The sequence below is a fragment of the Podarcis bocagei genome (assembly GCF_964188305.1).
Source record: "Podarcis bocagei genome assembly, chromosome: 8".
NCBI classification, from domain to species: domain Eukaryota; kingdom Metazoa; phylum Chordata; class Lepidosauria; order Squamata; family Lacertidae; genus Podarcis; species Podarcis bocagei.
In genome coordinates this window covers 8,203,844-8,220,093 of record NC_138133.1, presented here as the reverse complement: position 1 = coordinate 8,220,093, position 16,250 = coordinate 8,203,844, and the positions used below count along the sequence as shown (strand labels likewise).

The 16,250-nt window shown below is 44.9% G+C and overlaps 1 protein-coding gene and 1 long non-coding RNA gene across 5 annotated transcripts in view; one reads left to right on the top strand and one right to left on the bottom strand.

The window, feature by feature from the left end:
- Positions 1-16,250, top strand: part of LOC308594059 — a 227,903-nt gene that overhangs the window by 66,508 nt on the left and 145,145 nt on the right. The gene's annotated exons all lie outside the window — the stretch shown is intronic.
- Positions 1-16,250, bottom strand: part of VWA8 (von Willebrand factor A domain containing 8) — an 89,108-nt gene that overhangs the window by 47,191 nt on the left and 25,667 nt on the right. For all 4 annotated transcript variants that reach the window (XM_081206143.1, XM_081206142.1, XM_081206141.1 and 1 more), the window contains exons 15-23: positions 13,929-14,097; positions 13,185-13,262; positions 8,569-8,684; positions 6,068-6,174; positions 5,160-5,266; positions 4,452-4,523; positions 3,318-3,394; positions 1,611-1,686; positions 1,118-1,253 (exon numbers count right to left, since the gene is read on the bottom strand). In XM_081206143.1, coding sequence (XP_081062269.1) covers positions 1,118-1,253; positions 1,611-1,686; positions 3,318-3,394; positions 4,452-4,523; positions 5,160-5,266; positions 6,068-6,174; positions 8,569-8,684; positions 13,185-13,262; positions 13,929-14,097 — 938 coding nt within the window. The remainder of the gene's footprint in view (positions 1-1,117; positions 1,254-1,610; positions 1,687-3,317; positions 3,395-4,451; positions 4,524-5,159; positions 5,267-6,067; positions 6,175-8,568; positions 8,685-13,184; positions 13,263-13,928; positions 14,098-16,250) is intronic.

Here is a 16,250-nt window from a genome sequence, read left to right as displayed (position 1 = left end):
GAGAGAGAGAGAAAGTAAGTAAGTAAGTAAGTAAGTAAGTAAGTACAAAGTACAATACAGTGGAAGAGATAAGGCTGACTTCCGTTCTCATACTTTCCAAGTCTGGAAGGTAAACACAGACATGTGATATAGCAGTCAAACATCCAGCAACGGAGGAGTGAAATGCTGACACCCCCACCCCAAAGAGAGGTGCCTCGCAGAAGCACCATTAGCCGGCGGAGCTTATAGCCAGGGCTGCAGCAACAAACAGCTGTGAAAGCCTTTGGGAGGCAGAGACATGAAAGATGAAGGAGGGAAGGAAAGAGGGACAGAGGCCAGTGTTTGCTAATCTCATTTATTTCCATTTTAATTCCCAAGGCATGAGGGGCTGAAAATTAAGAAGGCATGTCTGCTGGACTCTTGCTGGCAGAATGGAAGTGAGAAGCAAAGGGAACACAATCTGTGCTCTTCTGTTTTTTTAAAATTTATTTTTTTTATTTTTTAAAAAAAACTGGAATGAACTCCAACAGTATTTGGGATGCATTAATTTATTCCTTGAATAGAGGCATGTTGTGGGACTGGATCCTTTGGATCCATGCATTCCCTAGAATCCCTCCAAATCACCCTGGAAAATCCCCTCTTGAGTTTACTGACTTCAGAGCTCTGACCTCAATAGGGCAAATGGCATGGAAGCTGCTGTGGTGGCAGCGAAATGGTAGCCGGGTCTCCTTTTCTGAAGGTGGAGCTGTCTTTCTGCCTCTGATGTGGCACATCCAATGCCTCTTATGGCCCCTGGGACCAAAGATTTGCAGAGCCAAGGTCTTTTCCCCAGAACTATTTAAAATAAACTTGCAAGCTATCCAGCCCAAGACCGCAGCCCTGGCTGGTAGTATTAAAAATCTTTGTTTCCTAGGGCAATGCATTCTTATTATATAATTATTCTGATATTCTCAAATATACATTAATAATAAGAGACAGAGAACAAGAACCTAATGTACCGTCTGAGTGTTTGCAACCTAAGAGCTTTATTTTCTTTGGTAAACTATATTTAGATAGGCCCAAACATTGGAGAAATGTGCTATTCATTAATCTGCAACAAATGCAACTGCTGGAATGCTGTGTTCAGGGGTTTACTTACTGGCAACAAGGCGCCTTCCATCAGACAGAATCATTTCTCCACTTTCCACCAAGGTTTTCAAAATGCAGGTGACATTTGTTGGGGCCTTGTCTGCCTCGTCAATAACCAGGATGTGTCCCTTTTTGACAGCTTTCACCTGGAAAATGTTAAACAGCACGCGCATTGGAAAAGAAACTGCACAACTCTGGATGCAGTTTGATAAAGATGTAAATTTACTACCTGTGCATTTGTCATAGAGTTCACATTTTGGGTATTTAAGAGAATACATTCAATGGATTGTTTTCTCCACTTCTCCACTTCTATTAGCAGAAACTTCTGCCAGACCAAAGGCCATTTCAACTTACTTGTTTTGAGGGCTAGAAAACTTACTTTGAAAAGAAACAGGGCATTCTTAGATTTGTAACAATGTATTTCATCTCAAGATAAGGACTTGGACCCATCAATGAAATTTCGTGAAGAACTCATATATTCAAATACACAAATGTGGACTTACTAGTGGAGAATCCTCATAGACAATATGACCATCTTTAACCGAAGGCTGAAGTGTAAGACTCTGCACGGTCGTGTCTCTAAGATAGCAAAACATGCACAAGTCAAAAAGGGGAATTCATTTATTCTTATTTCAAAATACCAGACTCCATTTTACACTTAGAAACCACCTTAGAAAGGGCACTGAGCTTTAAGGAAAAATGCTTTCATCACAAAACTGGTGTTGAAAAGGGAACCGAAATTAGTCTTCTCAGGGAAGTTATACTCTGATTCACCACCTCAAGATGATTTTTCAGTTAGCAGTGCCTTGTTTTAATGAGTAGAAGAGACCATGCCATTCAGCATTATTTAACCTTTGAAAGCTTTAATCCCTTTCCATTCAGAATCTTTCCACTCCAATGCATTATTTAGGACAAACAAGTTTCAATTTTGCAAAGTTGTCCCCTCTCCCCTGGTGTTCTCCATACACAATAAACCTAGAGAAACAATTTTGCTTGTCCATGCATGTTTTTTATGCCTGGGTTGCCAAGATGACACAAAGGGCTTCAGGGACGCCTGCTTTAACTCCGGACAAACCCCAAATCCCTCCAAGGCAACCTGTCTCAGCCTGGAATTCATCTAATGCACCCTCCTGTTCAACATAGAATCAGAGAATTGTAGAGTTGGAAGGTCCAACCCCCCTGGAAGGCAGGAATCTTTCATGGGAGAACGCGACTCCTCCTCTTCCCACCCACTGGATTGAATAACTCTAAAGAGAGCAAAAGAGCAGGACTTTCAGCCATTTTGCATTTGGTTTTTGGTTTTTGGTTTTACAACATGGGCTGCAAAATGGCTGCTTCTGCAGCTTTCCTGAACGGAAGGGTCAAAAGTTCAAAATAATGTTCAAGGGGATGTTTTGCTCAGGAAATTCTGCACAGGATGTTAAAAAAGGTTTAGGTCAGGAACGTGGCAATCAGGGGAAATAAAAACTTACTCTCCTTTGGTGATTGGCTAAAAAGGTTGAAAAGAGGAGTGAAAATATTGTTTAGGAGTTGAGTTGGAAAACAGAAGAGGTAATTGCTGGACCTGATCAGCTGAAATGGCTGAACTGAAGAGGAAGGAAACAGGAGAGGATCATGAAGAGACTCAGAAGCTAAACTGAGGGATACAAGTTGATAAGCATTGCTTCACCGAGGGAAACATGCTAGAGCACATAGATCTGGGTGCATTTGTCTCTGTTTATTAGCTCTTCATTCTTACGGGTGACTGCTCAAACTATTCAACTCACCTTTTCCTAAAATTATGTTCTCAAAAATTGTTTAATTTGTTGTCTCGTTAGAACTTTAAATGCAGCACATTTCCTGTGACCTTGTTATTCACTCCAACTCTAAATTGCTATATCCCTCTCTCTAGTACTGGAAGTAGGTTGGGCCAGCTAAAGGGATATTTACTGGAAGCATCTGTAACATTTCACCAGCCCTGTGTCTGAAAAATCCTGTATAATTTATAGCAAAGCCCAATATTTGAGATAATAAAATTTATATACCAAGTGTACAAAAAAAGCATCAAAGCTGTTTACAAGAACAAAACAATAAAATGATCAGTAAAAACAGTTAACATCAGCAATTTAAAACATTTTTAAAATGATTAAAATCAATGATAAGCTAAAAACAGGTTAAACAGGTGCCTACCTGATTGTGAAGTCATGTAATATGACTACACAGCTCCTTACCTGTGCAGTTGCAAATACTCTCTTGGTCGATTGAGCAGGTGAAGGAATCTGTCAACCACCTTATTTTTCCCCACACCCTGCAGAAAGGAAAACCATTCCATTCCTTAACGGCAAATTAATGCAACAGGATTAAATATGCTTTACAACCAAGGAAAACCAAATCCCAACCATGGAAAAATGATTAACAAAAAGCCGTGCTCGTACTGTATGTAGAAACAACATTTTTTTTAGGCCTAGTTTGCACAACACAGTCAATAATGGCTTCCTGGGACTGTGGGAACATGCTGACTTCCGGAGAGGAGATCCTTCCCAGCACCTGCAGTAGCTAACTCAAGGTTCGGCTTTGCATGTCAGCTGAAGCTGGGCTCATAGTAGTTAAGGACTTCCCTTGCAAACAACGAGCTGTAGGTTTGTCCTCAGCTACCATTCATGATGAAGGAGGAGAGCCCAGCCATGAGCCTGGGTTCAGATAAGTAGACAAAAGGTAAAGATAAAGGTACCCCTGACCATTAGGTCCAGTCGTGGAGGACTCTGGGGTTACGTGCTCATCTCGCTCTATAGGCCGAGGGAGCCGGCGTTTCTCCGCAGACAGCTTCCGGGTCATGTGGCCAGCATGACTAAGTCGCTTCTGGCGAACCAGAGCAGCGTACGGAAATGCTGTTTACTTCCCGCCGGAGCGGTACCCATTTATCTACTTGCACTTTGACGTGCTTTCGAACTGCTAGGTGGGCAGGAGCAGGGACTGAGCAACGGGATCTCACCCCGTTGCAAGGATTCGAACCGCCAACCTTCTGATCGCCAAGCCCTAGGCTCTGTGGTTTAGGCCACAGCACCACCCGTGTCCAGGCAGGGGCTTTGCTGCCACACTGCAAAGTAGTGGCTATCTCTTCCCTGGAGCCACACACTTTTTAACACCGCCTTAGTCTGCTTATTTTTCCAAAGCTCATTCTGAGGGTAATATTAAAAATAATTTTACATCCTTGGATGCAAGGTTTCCCCCCCCCCCATGTACAGTAACAGGTGGACTTTTCAGTGTCAGTCCTCTGTCAAATTATCCAGGTCAGAGCTTTCAATAAATACTAATTACAGTAAAACAAAAGTGCACGCTAGCAAGAAATATTGCGTTGCTCTCACCTGGTTGCCAACCAAGAGAAGGTGTTCGCCAAGCAAAAAGTCTTTTAGCATATCTTCCATCACCATCATATGCTAGAGAGACATTAAAACTGCTTTGTAAAACTTGAAACAACTTAGTAATGACAAGGCAGCAGGAAAAAGTATTTTTCTTGAATGTACATGTGTAATTTTTTGTGGTGTTGGTGATGCACAGTTGCCACACCCATTTAGAGAAGCAATAATATATGTTTTCTTTAATTACACATTAATCTATATTGGTAAGAATTTAAGAACTGATGTTGATTGGTTCAGCTACAGGTATGTCTAGCTCAGTAATGAATCTATTGAATAATACTAAAACTGATACTGATAATAATAGAGGCATAATAACAGAGACTGTCCTTAACACACAGCAGAAAAATGCAAAATCCACTGCTAGGAAGGTGAAATAACACAGCAATGAATGGAAGAAGGAACCTCCCAATAAACTTCCTACGTGGCAAATGGGACTTGAAGTAAGTGAAGAAATTAGGAGTGCCACTTTTTGCTGGAAACAGCCACAGCAACCTTGTTAACAAAATTCTTCGGTGGCGATGTATTTATCTAGAACATTTGAATAACGTTTGCAGTGTTTTAATCACATTAGATAAGGATGGCAGAGAAATCTGGTCGTAAGTATTTGTTATTAAAATCTTGGCCGAAATTGGTCAGTGAGAGATCAGCACTTACTTGGGTATTTTCATAGAAGAGAACATCGGGCACTTTCATCCTCTCCAAGGGGTTATAAATCGGGATTGTGACTGCCCCAATCTTCAGGGTTCCCGAGTCCACTTCACCTGGAGGTTTCATACAAACCACATATATGAACAACTATATCCATTCGAAGTGCAATGGAAATATTTGATTTTAGAAAAAGTCGTGGAGGTGGGGAACATAAGATACATTGAGACTTCTCATTATGAAAGCGTGACGTATTTTGAGAATGAGCTTCTAGCTAGAGAACATGCTTATCAGGAGAGTTGTGCATTCTAAAACCTAGAAACTATTTAGAAACTAAATACCGTGTAGACATATGATGCCATGACTTGTCTTACATGATTGTTACTACTTTTAGAGTTACAACAGATCTTCCAGGTAGCAGAAAGGGGAAGAGGCCACGTTTTAGGGAAGTGGGGGGAAAGCAGCTCCATGCGATGGCTCACCGGTCAATACGTTTTTTGGGGGGTGGGGGAAGGAAATGTGGTTCTGAGAAGAAAAAAGTGGTTCTGAGGTGTGCATTTGAGGAATTTAGAGATCCGAATTGGAGGCCTGCTCTCAGCAGTGAGCTGTTCACTGTGCTTTGCCACTATTCTGGTTAGCCTGACTGCATTTGAATACTTTCTATTTAGCTTTTGGGTTTCCCTTTGCTTAGAGAAATAGCTGCCATAGCAAACCCTCAGAGTACAAGGGTACCAGTACGCAAATGGCATTCTAGGAGGTAGTGAGATTGAAACACCGAATCATGGCCTGTTTATCCTAAAGTTCACTTTAACTGAAGAAGCAGGGGGTGGAGGGAGGGAGGGAGGGAGGGAGGGAGAGAGGGAGGGAGAGAGAGAGAGAGAGAGAGAGAGAGAGAGAGAGAGATGACCACATCTTACAGCTATAGCCTTTCCCCTCCATTTCCAGAGTTTCAATGGGGCTTGCTTCAATTCCAGAGTCCAGCAGATTTTTATGTAAAGCAGATTTTGCAAGGTTGGGTAAAAACCTAATGAGACAGAAATGGAAGAAAGTTAATTTTCGGGTGGGGGGGAATAATCAACAATATTTGCAATTCTCCAATATGGAGAGACAAGACCATAGTGCGTTGTGGTCCTAGAATACCACCCACATATTTGCCTGAACCACTTCAGATGTGTCCACTGAAATGTGTTTGTGTTTGAGCATGGATCTTAGACACTATGTCATGGGAGAGCAAACTCTCAGTTTTCTTTTCATTGCTCTAATCCTTATTGCAGCAAAATGCACCCAGATTATAATGAATGCATTAGTTATTTAAAACAACACTAGCCAAGACAAAGGTCACAAACCCATTTACTGGGGGGCTGTAGAGCACAGGGCGGGAACCTCCAGTGTACAGACTGATCTTGGCCAGTGAGACAATTTCCCCCCAAGCCCCACCCTCCTGCCCATCAGGTGACATCACTGGGCGGCATCAGCTGATGGGCAGGAGGGCGAGGTTCAACCCAGTTGGGGTCTGCTTCTCAGACATGTTCCCTGCAAGGGAGCAGGTGTGCCCAGCCAAAGCGAGACAGACTGAACCTCTGCTCACTGATTCTATCATTTAATTTCTATACCACTTAATATATTAAAAACATCTCCAAGCAGCGTACATAAAAGAAGCAACAGCAGAGAGCTTGAACAAAATATTGCAAAAACACACATTACCTATAGAAACAAAGTTAAAGGTAAAGGTAAAGGGACCCCTGACCATTAGGTCCAGTCACGGACGACTCTGGGGTTGCGGCGCTCATCTCGCTTTATTGGCCAAGGGAGCCAGCATACAGCTTCCGGGTCATGTGGCCAGCATGACTAAGCCGCTTCTGGCGAATCCAGAGCAGCGCACGGAAACACCGTTTACCTTCCCGCCGGAGCGATACCTATTTATCTACTTGCACTTTGACGTGCTTTCGAACTGCTTGGTGGGCAGGAGCAGGGACCAAGCAACGGGAGCTCACTCCGTCGCGAGGATTCGAACCGCCGACCTTCCGATCAGCAAGCCCTAGGCTCAGTGGTTTAGACCACAGCGCCACTTGCGTCCCAAGAAACAAAGTTTCTAATATCTAAATCAATCTCAATTCCCTTTCCTTCTGGTGCACCCTCCCTCTCAGCCACCAGGGCCCAAACAAACTCTCAGCTCACCCACTACAAGAAGACTTCCTGCAAACACGCTTTCTATGGGCAGGCCCAAGGTGGGTGGTCCTTGCTCAGGCTGCCCCTCGCTGGGTCCCACTCAGCTGCCCTCTCCACATCCAGGTCTACTATTCAGCTACTCTTTCTGGCAACCCTGACATTATTAGCTGTGAGATTATCTGATTGCATTACCGTATTTTTTGCACCATAACTCTCACTTTTTTCCTCCTAGAAAGTCAGGGGGAAATGTCTGTGCGTGTTATGGAGCGAATGCCTACAGATGGCGGGGGGATCTGCTGCAGTCGTGAGCAGAGGATCCATGGTTCCCCTTCCCTCCCTCCTCCGTGGCTTGCTTTGAAACAGCAAAGCGGGAGAAGAGCCGCTGAGTGGGGAGGAGAGAGGGACAGAGAGCCTGTTTCTTTAAAGGAGCAAAGCGGGAGAGGAGAGGAGCCTTCTCCTCTTATACCCCTCTTCTGCATTATTAACAGCATCCTTCTCCACCCACCCCACGCGTGTTCCTTGTCCCTTGAGTGCTTTTCCTTCCCTCCCCACTTAAAACGTGGTTACAAAGCACGGATCCACATGGATCCTCAGGATTTTTGCACTGGGTCACCCCAAATTCACCATCAGATCACATAGCATGTCCATGGCTACAGCTTGCACCCAAAAAATCACGCACCCACTGTTGCCTGGAGCCGCAGTGGTGCAAAAACGTGGTTACAAAGCATGGATCCACATGGATCCTCAGGATTTTTGCATTGGGCTACCCCAAACTCACCGTCAGATCACGTGTCTGTGGCCACAGCATGAACCACAAAAATCATACATCCGCTGTTTCATTTAGATTTTTTTTTTCTTGTTTTCCTCCTCTAAAAACTGTGTGCGTGTTATGGTCGGGTGCGTGTTATAGGGTGAAAAATACGGTACATGTGTTTAGATGTTTTCAATATTGTAACACATTCTCAGATGTTTCCAAATGTTTTAAATGTGCTTTTATTTTATTTTTAATTGTATTGTTTTCTCTCTTTTGTGTTTGCTGCCTTTGACTGAGAGGAAGCACGGGATATAAAGTTAAGAAACAAACAAATAATTCTGTCTTTGCCCTTTTATCGTCATAAGTGGAATTCAGTTAAACAAAAAGATCGAAAGCAATATCTGGAATTTTCAGATTGTTAATAAATAATGTATTTGAGTTGTTAAAGTAAACACAGTAATAATAATTCACAACCGTAATAATGCAAAAATATACCTGGAAAGACAAGCTTTATTGACAGCATCATAGAGTCTTTCATTTGGGTACTGAGATAGACGCCGACAAATTCTCAATAGCTGCCGTGTAGACAAGGATGATGCCAACGACTGAGCCTAGCCAAAGTAAAATTAATTTTATTCACCATTTCTTAATCAGTAACGCAGGAGGAAAACAGCTTAAATCCCAAGCTGCCCATGGTTATGCAACTGACACCAGTGCGCAATTCAATCACGTCTCTGCTTTAAGTGCTATATAACTTGAAAAAATCCACTATTGAAATAAAAAATACAGTCATACTTTGGGTTACAGATGCTTCAGGTTGCGTGTTTTCGGGTTGCGCACTGCGCCTAACCCAGAAGTACCGGAATGGGTTACTTCTGGGTTTTGGCAATCGCGCTTTGCACATGCGCAGAAGCGCCAAATCGTGCACAGACGATTTGTGAACGCTGCACGTTGTGAACGTGCCTCCCGCACGGATCACGTTCACAACCCGAGCGTCCGCTGTACCATAAGTTCACAGTGATGTCAATTACTAGATCTCAACTGGGGAAGTTCAAGCGACAAGACTAGAGAATTACATCAGCGCTAACATTAGATATGGTTAACCAGAATTCCCTCTTAAATGGAATTTGAAATCGGAGTTCGAAGCTGAATAGCAAACTGTGGTTGGCCTTAACAGTGCCAGTTCAATGCTCTACCAATGTCAATCCCATCAAGTGAAGTGAGTGGGGTGGTCTGGTGAAGAGCAAGTACGCAATCCCCTAGCCTGCTTCGGAGTCCGTAACCGTGGTTAAGAGATCCCTGGGGTTATGGCCGCATGATAAACTATAAGAACAATCCATCAAACTCCAGATGTTACACGGTGAGTATAGCACAATGGGAACCAGTGAGAAGATAGCAGCGAACATACTGCAGCTTCTCTCTCAAATACCTGCACTAACAGAGCAATACCATCTGTAGCACTTTCCAAAGCCATAGTGTTTGGGATAATAATAATAATAATAATTTTTTTTATTTATACCCCGCCCTTCCCGGTTTTAAAAACCAGGCTCAGGACGGCTAACAGCAAATATAAAACACTGATTAAAATGTGACTTAAAAACAGCATAAAACAGCATAAAATACAACATAAAATATCAATAAAATTCAGGGGTCATTTTGGAGAAAGGAAAAAAAAAACCCAGTCAGTAGACATCAAATGATCACCAGGGCTAACTGGCCAAGTTGGTCCTACTAGGGCCAGCAAGGGGAACAGGGAAGAATTTAAATGTGGGGTCCCAGAAAGGGTTTCTTCGTAGAAGAGGAAAGGGAAATGGGAAGAGAGGATCAGGCTAATTCAAATTGAAGCCCAGGCGGAATACAGTGGTGCCCTGCAAGACGAATGCCTCGCAAGACGGAAAACCCGCTAGACGAAAGGGTTTTCCGTTTTGGAGGTGCTTCGCAAAACGAATTTCCTATGGGCTTGCTTCGCAAGACGAAAATGTCTTGCGAGTTCCTGCGGGGGTTTTCCCCTCCCCCCCTTTTCCCAAGCCGCTAAGCCGCTTATCAGCTGATCCTAAGCCGCTAAGCCGCTTAACAGCTGATCCGCTAAGCCGCTTAACAGCTGATCCGCTAAGCCGCTTATCAGCTGATCCGCTAAGCCTCTTATCAGCTGATCCGCTAAGGCCGCTAATCCGCTAATAGCGCTAATCCGCTAATGGGCTTGCTTTGCAAGACGAAAAAACCGCAAGACGAAGCGACTCGCGGAACGGATTCTTTTCGTCTTGCGAGGCACCACTGTAGCTCTGTACAGAGCATTCCACCAGGTCAGAGATGTCACTGAAAAAGCCCTGGCCCTGGAGGAAGATAGTCTGGTTTCCTTAGGGCCTGGGACCTTTAAGCTATTATTATTCATGGACCTTAGGGTCCTCTGCGGGACATACCAGGAGAGGCGGTCCCATAAGTACGAGGGTCCTAGGCCGCATAGGGCTTTAAAGGTCAAAACCAGCACCTTAAACCTGACCCTATATATTTGTGGCTTAGAAGAGACACTGAATCCATTTATACAGTTGGCTCTCACTCTCCTCAAACAGCAAATTTGCACTAGTTAGCTTTTTAAATATATATATACAAGTTAACACTGCAAAGCAGAACTGCTCACAAATTCACATCCATTTGTTGTCAGCAAACTTTGCTTTTCTCCAATGGCCAAGATGCAAGCAAATTACAACTATTTATATGAGCATTTTCTAGATGGAACAGAAAGAGACTCTGGAAAATGTAACATCTGGCAGGGACATTCAAGTACAAGATATAGGTCATGTTTAAAAGCAAGAGTAATTTGTGTATTGAACAGGTTAGCGACCAAGTTCATGCCCTGCCATTATCGCCTTACACAAGGGTAAACATCCATCTGGAACCCTATGGGGGGAGTGAGCAGCTATATTGTCTCCCTGACGCTGCATGAGCCATCAAGGATTGTATACCTAAGGCGTACATTTCAACTCGCAGCACAAGAGGGCTATTTATATCTTTCTGCAGATGTCCTGTCACTATTCATCTGTAGGAATCTCCCCTCGGTCCGAACTGTGACTCACTTCTGACGTGCAGGCCTCTGGACATTTTGAAATTTCAAAACGTTATCCCTGTTGAGAGGCCCCACTTTTCAGACTCACAATATGTCAGAAATCTGTATCTATGTGAAGGGCCACATAGATTTTATTTTTAGATATAGCAGATTTGGGTGCTAATTAGGCATTAAATGAATAATACATTGATTTTTTTTTTGCCCTTCAAAACTACAGTGGTACCTCGGGTCACATACACTTCAGGTTACAGATGCTTCAGGTTACACACTCCGCTAACCCAGAAATAGTGCTTCAGGTTAAGCACTTTGCTTCAGGATAAGAACAGAAATCGTGCTCTGGCGGTGCAGCAGCAGCAGGAGGCCCCATTAGCTAAAGTGGTGCTTCAGGTTAAGAACAATTTCAGGTTAAGTACAGACCTCCGGAACGAATTAAGTACTTAACCCGAGGTACCACTGTACCAGCATCCAAGACACGTAATGTGTAATCGTTTCCTCTTAAATGAAGTCATAGAATGAATGGCAGTCAAATAATACAATTTCTGAATGCTCTGGGGATCTTCTAGGCCCTAGTTTCACTGGGAATGGCAATATGCAGATGGTCATCAATGAGCTTCTAAGTACCCTCTCTGACCGAGGGCAGTCCAATGGGCTCCTTTGTTTTCTGAGTAATTCTGGGTAATGAAGGGTGCTGGATAATGGCTAGAGCGCAGGTGGCATAAGTCTCAGTGGGCATCTGATCGAATATAGGTACAAATACACAGGTCATAGGTCAGTGGTGGCAGCAAAGAGAACAACCTCTCATTCCCTATGGCTTCTTGAGAATTGCCCAGTAGGGGTGTTTGGAGCAGCAAATTGACTGGTCCAGACTAGAGCCATATCATTAACGGGCCACTCAATAGACTCCTGTTGAGGCGCAAAGGGCGTGGAGTGAAAAATCTTTCAGATCCATGCCTGACTTGATGCCACAATTACTGGAGGTCTTTGGAGCACCGTTGCAGCCTGTGGCATCAGCTTAAGTGGTTCTAGCCTCAGGGCACTTGCAACAGTGAGGCAGACTGTGTGCCCTCTCCATCCATGCCCATTAGGGCTGGTAAAATCCAGGAGGGGGATTGGCTGGATGGGTCCAGGGAGTGGATGATGCCCACTCCATAAAGTGGCAGTGGTGGAGCCTCCTGAAGAGGTCCCTTCTGGATCAAGATTATAGAAAACTTCCCCTTTCTGGGAAAGACGGTCAAGAGGGATGTGGCAGGCCGGCTCTTGGCGTGCCTGGAGAAAGCAGATCATCTGCACTCATTCAGCCAGGTTTCGGGCCTAGTTTTAACACCAACCCTGGGGATTCTCTCCTGAGTCTCTCAAAGGCATTACTCAGGGGAGGCACTCCTCCTGCCCAAAGGACCACCACCAGAAAGTGGTCCTCAAAGACCGTGGCTCAGTCCCATGGCTTTGAGTTGTTGGGTCCGTCAAGGGACCATTCCCTCCATTATGGAATTCAACAACCATATGAAACCATTGGGAGCCGTCACCTGCAGACCTAGGCCACGGAGTCCTCTATTTCTCCGTTCCATCTGAATTAGGGGAGGCTGTGATTAGGTGTGATTAGGGGAGGCTTTGAAGGTGTGACTGGTGTTGGGAGGCAGTGATGGGCTGAATGAGAGCAATAAACTGAGGCTGTAAGAGAGAGGCGTGGGGGTGGGGCTGCTTCTGTGTCCAGGAATTAGCTGTTCTGGGAAGGACTGCACTTCCCCCTTGAATGAACTGGGTGTTTATGCCCAGCTTAGGTCAGCTTGTCAGCTACGGTTGTTCCTAGATCAGAAGAGCCTCAGTTGTCCATACTCTGGTGACCTCCCACCAGGACAACTGCAACATGGGACTCTCCTTGAAGACAGTCTGAAGGCTGCAGCTAGTGCTGCATGCAGCTTCTAGGCTGGTAAGTGGGGCATTTGCTGATGGTCTTGCAGCAGTGCTGTTATTCTAGTCAAAACACAGGACGCGAGAAAGAAGAAGGAAAGCAACACGGAACAATTGAAATTCGAATGGTTGGACTCACAGTGGGATCATTTGTCTCGCGGAGTTTGTGTGCTAGTTTCAACAGCTGCTCCACTGCAGCACTAGGAACATTTGGAACCTGAAAAAATATATATAAATATAAAATACGGCTAGCACTATATAATTCATTCATCATCTGAGCGCTGACATTGCCAAAATGGCATCATCCACAGAGAAGCATCAGCAGCCTTGGAAAATCCCAAAGTTTACAGAACTATAACGTGGGGGATGGGGGGTGGATAAACTTAGGAGGAAAGACACCCCCCCAAAAAAACCCCAGATCTCTGAGGACAAACCCTGCTCAGTAGCCACAGAGCAGAGAATGTCTGTTTCATGAAGGGGGAACCACAAATGGGGAAGGAGGCCATGGAAGTAGAAGAGAGTAATCTGGAAAGAGACAGGCCTGCTTGCCTGTTCGATAGACACTCTGGACAGCAGACTGTCCACACTGTCCACCACACTGCAACATTTTGTTGCTGATCCCTCTTGTATTCATGAAATACACATACACACCATGCGTGTATTTCTGTTTATATATGATCTATTCATTTTCACAGCGTAAATGAGAGGGCAGAACTCAAAAAGCACCATTTGTGCAGCACCTCGCACACCTCCTGCATCTTAAAAAGCTGAGAACGGGGGGGGGGGGGAGAGAGAAAGAAAGGGCATTGGGTAGCCATTCAAAGGACTCCCTGAATGGCCCCCCCAAAGCCAAGAAGCAAGGCAAAGTTTTGCAAATACTTACCACCCCTTTAATAACTTTAATTTCTTCACTCTTGCTCAGAGGCTTTATGTCATGGAAAAGGAAAAGCGTCAGGAGCTCTGGGCCCAGCCATTGCTGCGTGGAGCTTCCTATGACAGGCGGCTCTGCTAAGGCAATTATTCTAAAGGAAGGTTGAATGGGGAAAATGGACCTGCGAGAAAATGGTAAGTTTTAGATGTGCCATCTTGTCCAGGCCTGAAGAACACCTGAATGCAGCTCAAAAGCTCGTTTTGCTTTCACATTCCCACTCACTGCATGGTCCGAGAGGCGGCAATGGCTACATTATTCTGTTTTTCACTTTGTCGGACCAACACAGTATGGCAGCATTCTGAACAAGAATGGTACGTTAGACATCACTGCTTGGAAAGTGGCGGTTACAAAAAAAAAATCTAGTATTTCAAAGACTAAGCTGAGAACTGCCTGCTGAAAACACTCAGATCAAAATGCTGGTGGTGACATCAGTTATTTTTAGCTTAAAGTCATAAGCCTCAAAGCTAATCCCTGACTGATAAAACACAAACAACAAAGCGTCTGAAATAAATAATGTGAAATGGGAATAATGAATATGGAATTGTCAAAATGTAGGAAACCAGCAAATGTCAAAGAAAAGCAACCATGCTTATTACAGAAAGAACTACTTTTGTAGGGCAGCTGTCTTCACATTTCTATTTCATACACTTCTATTTTCACTAGGAAACAGGATAACATGCTCATTTCTGAAACTCATTCCAATCCCTCTGTGTGATGACTTGTGTCAGGAAATGCAGGGACTCTGGCAGTCAGCTCCCTTACAGGCTGCACTGCACTAATAGGGCAAGTGGCCTTCAAAAAGAAAAAGATTCCCGTGGTAAAATATCTGTGAGCCTCTGGTGCAAAGCGTCAGCGATATACAGCCTCATCACATTCATGAGGCTCCTCTGAGTCATTGCCAGTTAGCTACAGATCACAGCTACAGATCCATGGCACCTCATGCACTGCAAATATGCTACAAACACATATTCTGGATGTTACTATTTTAAAAAATTAGGGAAAAAGTTATGAGAAGGAAAATACCCAGGATTTTAAACAAGCTATTGTGCTTCTTGGGACGCGGGTGGCGCTGTGGGTTAAACCACAGAGCCTAGGACTTGCCGATCTGAAGGTCGGCGGTTTGAATCCCCGCGACAGAGTGAGCTCCCATTGCTTGGTCCCAGCTCCTGCCAACCTAGCAGTTTGAAAGCACATCAAAGTGCAAGTAGATAAAAAGGTACCGCTCCGGCGGGAAGGTAAACGGCGTTTCTGTGCGCTGCTCTGGTTCGCCAGAAGCGGCTTAGTCATGCTGGCCACATGACCCGGAAGCTGTCTGCGGACAAACGCTGGCTCCCTCGGCCAATAAAGCGAGATGAGCGCCGCAACCCCAGAGTCGGTCATGACTGGACCTAATGGTCAGGGGTCCCTTTACCTTTACTGTGCTTCTTGTGGCCACAGAGCATTCTATGAAGCATGGCACTGTTATGCAGTGGTCCCGCTCCTTCCTCCTGGGCAGTGTCCAGAAAGTAGTGGAGGGTCTCACTTCTGGGGTGCCTCAGGGCTCCGTCCTCTCCCCCATGCTTTCTAAGAAATGAAACTGCTGGGAGGTATCATCACAGGGTTTGGGCTGGGTGTTCATGGTTGTGGGGTGGGTGGCAGTCAACAGATTGAGGTTGAATCCCAACAAGAAAGAAGTACTGGTTCTGGGAGACAGGAGGTGGGGCAGGTGTAGGGGATTCCCTGTTCCTGAATGGGGCAACTGTGCCCCCTAAAGGACCAGGTGCGCAGTCATTTTGGACTCACAGCTGTCCGTGGAGGCACAGGCCACTTCTGTGTCCAGGGCAAACTACTGGTCTATGACCATAATAAACTGATTAAACAGATTGTGTCCAGGGCAGCTGTCTATCAGCTTCATCTGACACAACGTCCAAGACCCTCCCTGCATGTGCACTGTCTTGCCTGGGTACATGCCCCAGTTATCTCCCTCTTGGACTACTGCAACACACGTGAGACTACATTTGAAGGTGACTCAGAAACTACAACTAATCCACAATGTGGCTGCCAGACTGGTGACTGGGAGTGGCCACTGGGGCCATATAACACTGGTCTTGAAAGACCTTACATTGGCTCCCAGTACGTTTCCAAGCACAATTCAAAGTGTTGGCGCTCACCTTTAAAGCCCTAAATGGCTTCAGCCCTGAATACCTGAAGGAGCGTCTCCACTCCCATTGCTCAGCCCAGACACTGAGGTCCAGCTCCGAGGGTCTTCTGGCAGTCTCCTCCCTGCGAGAAATG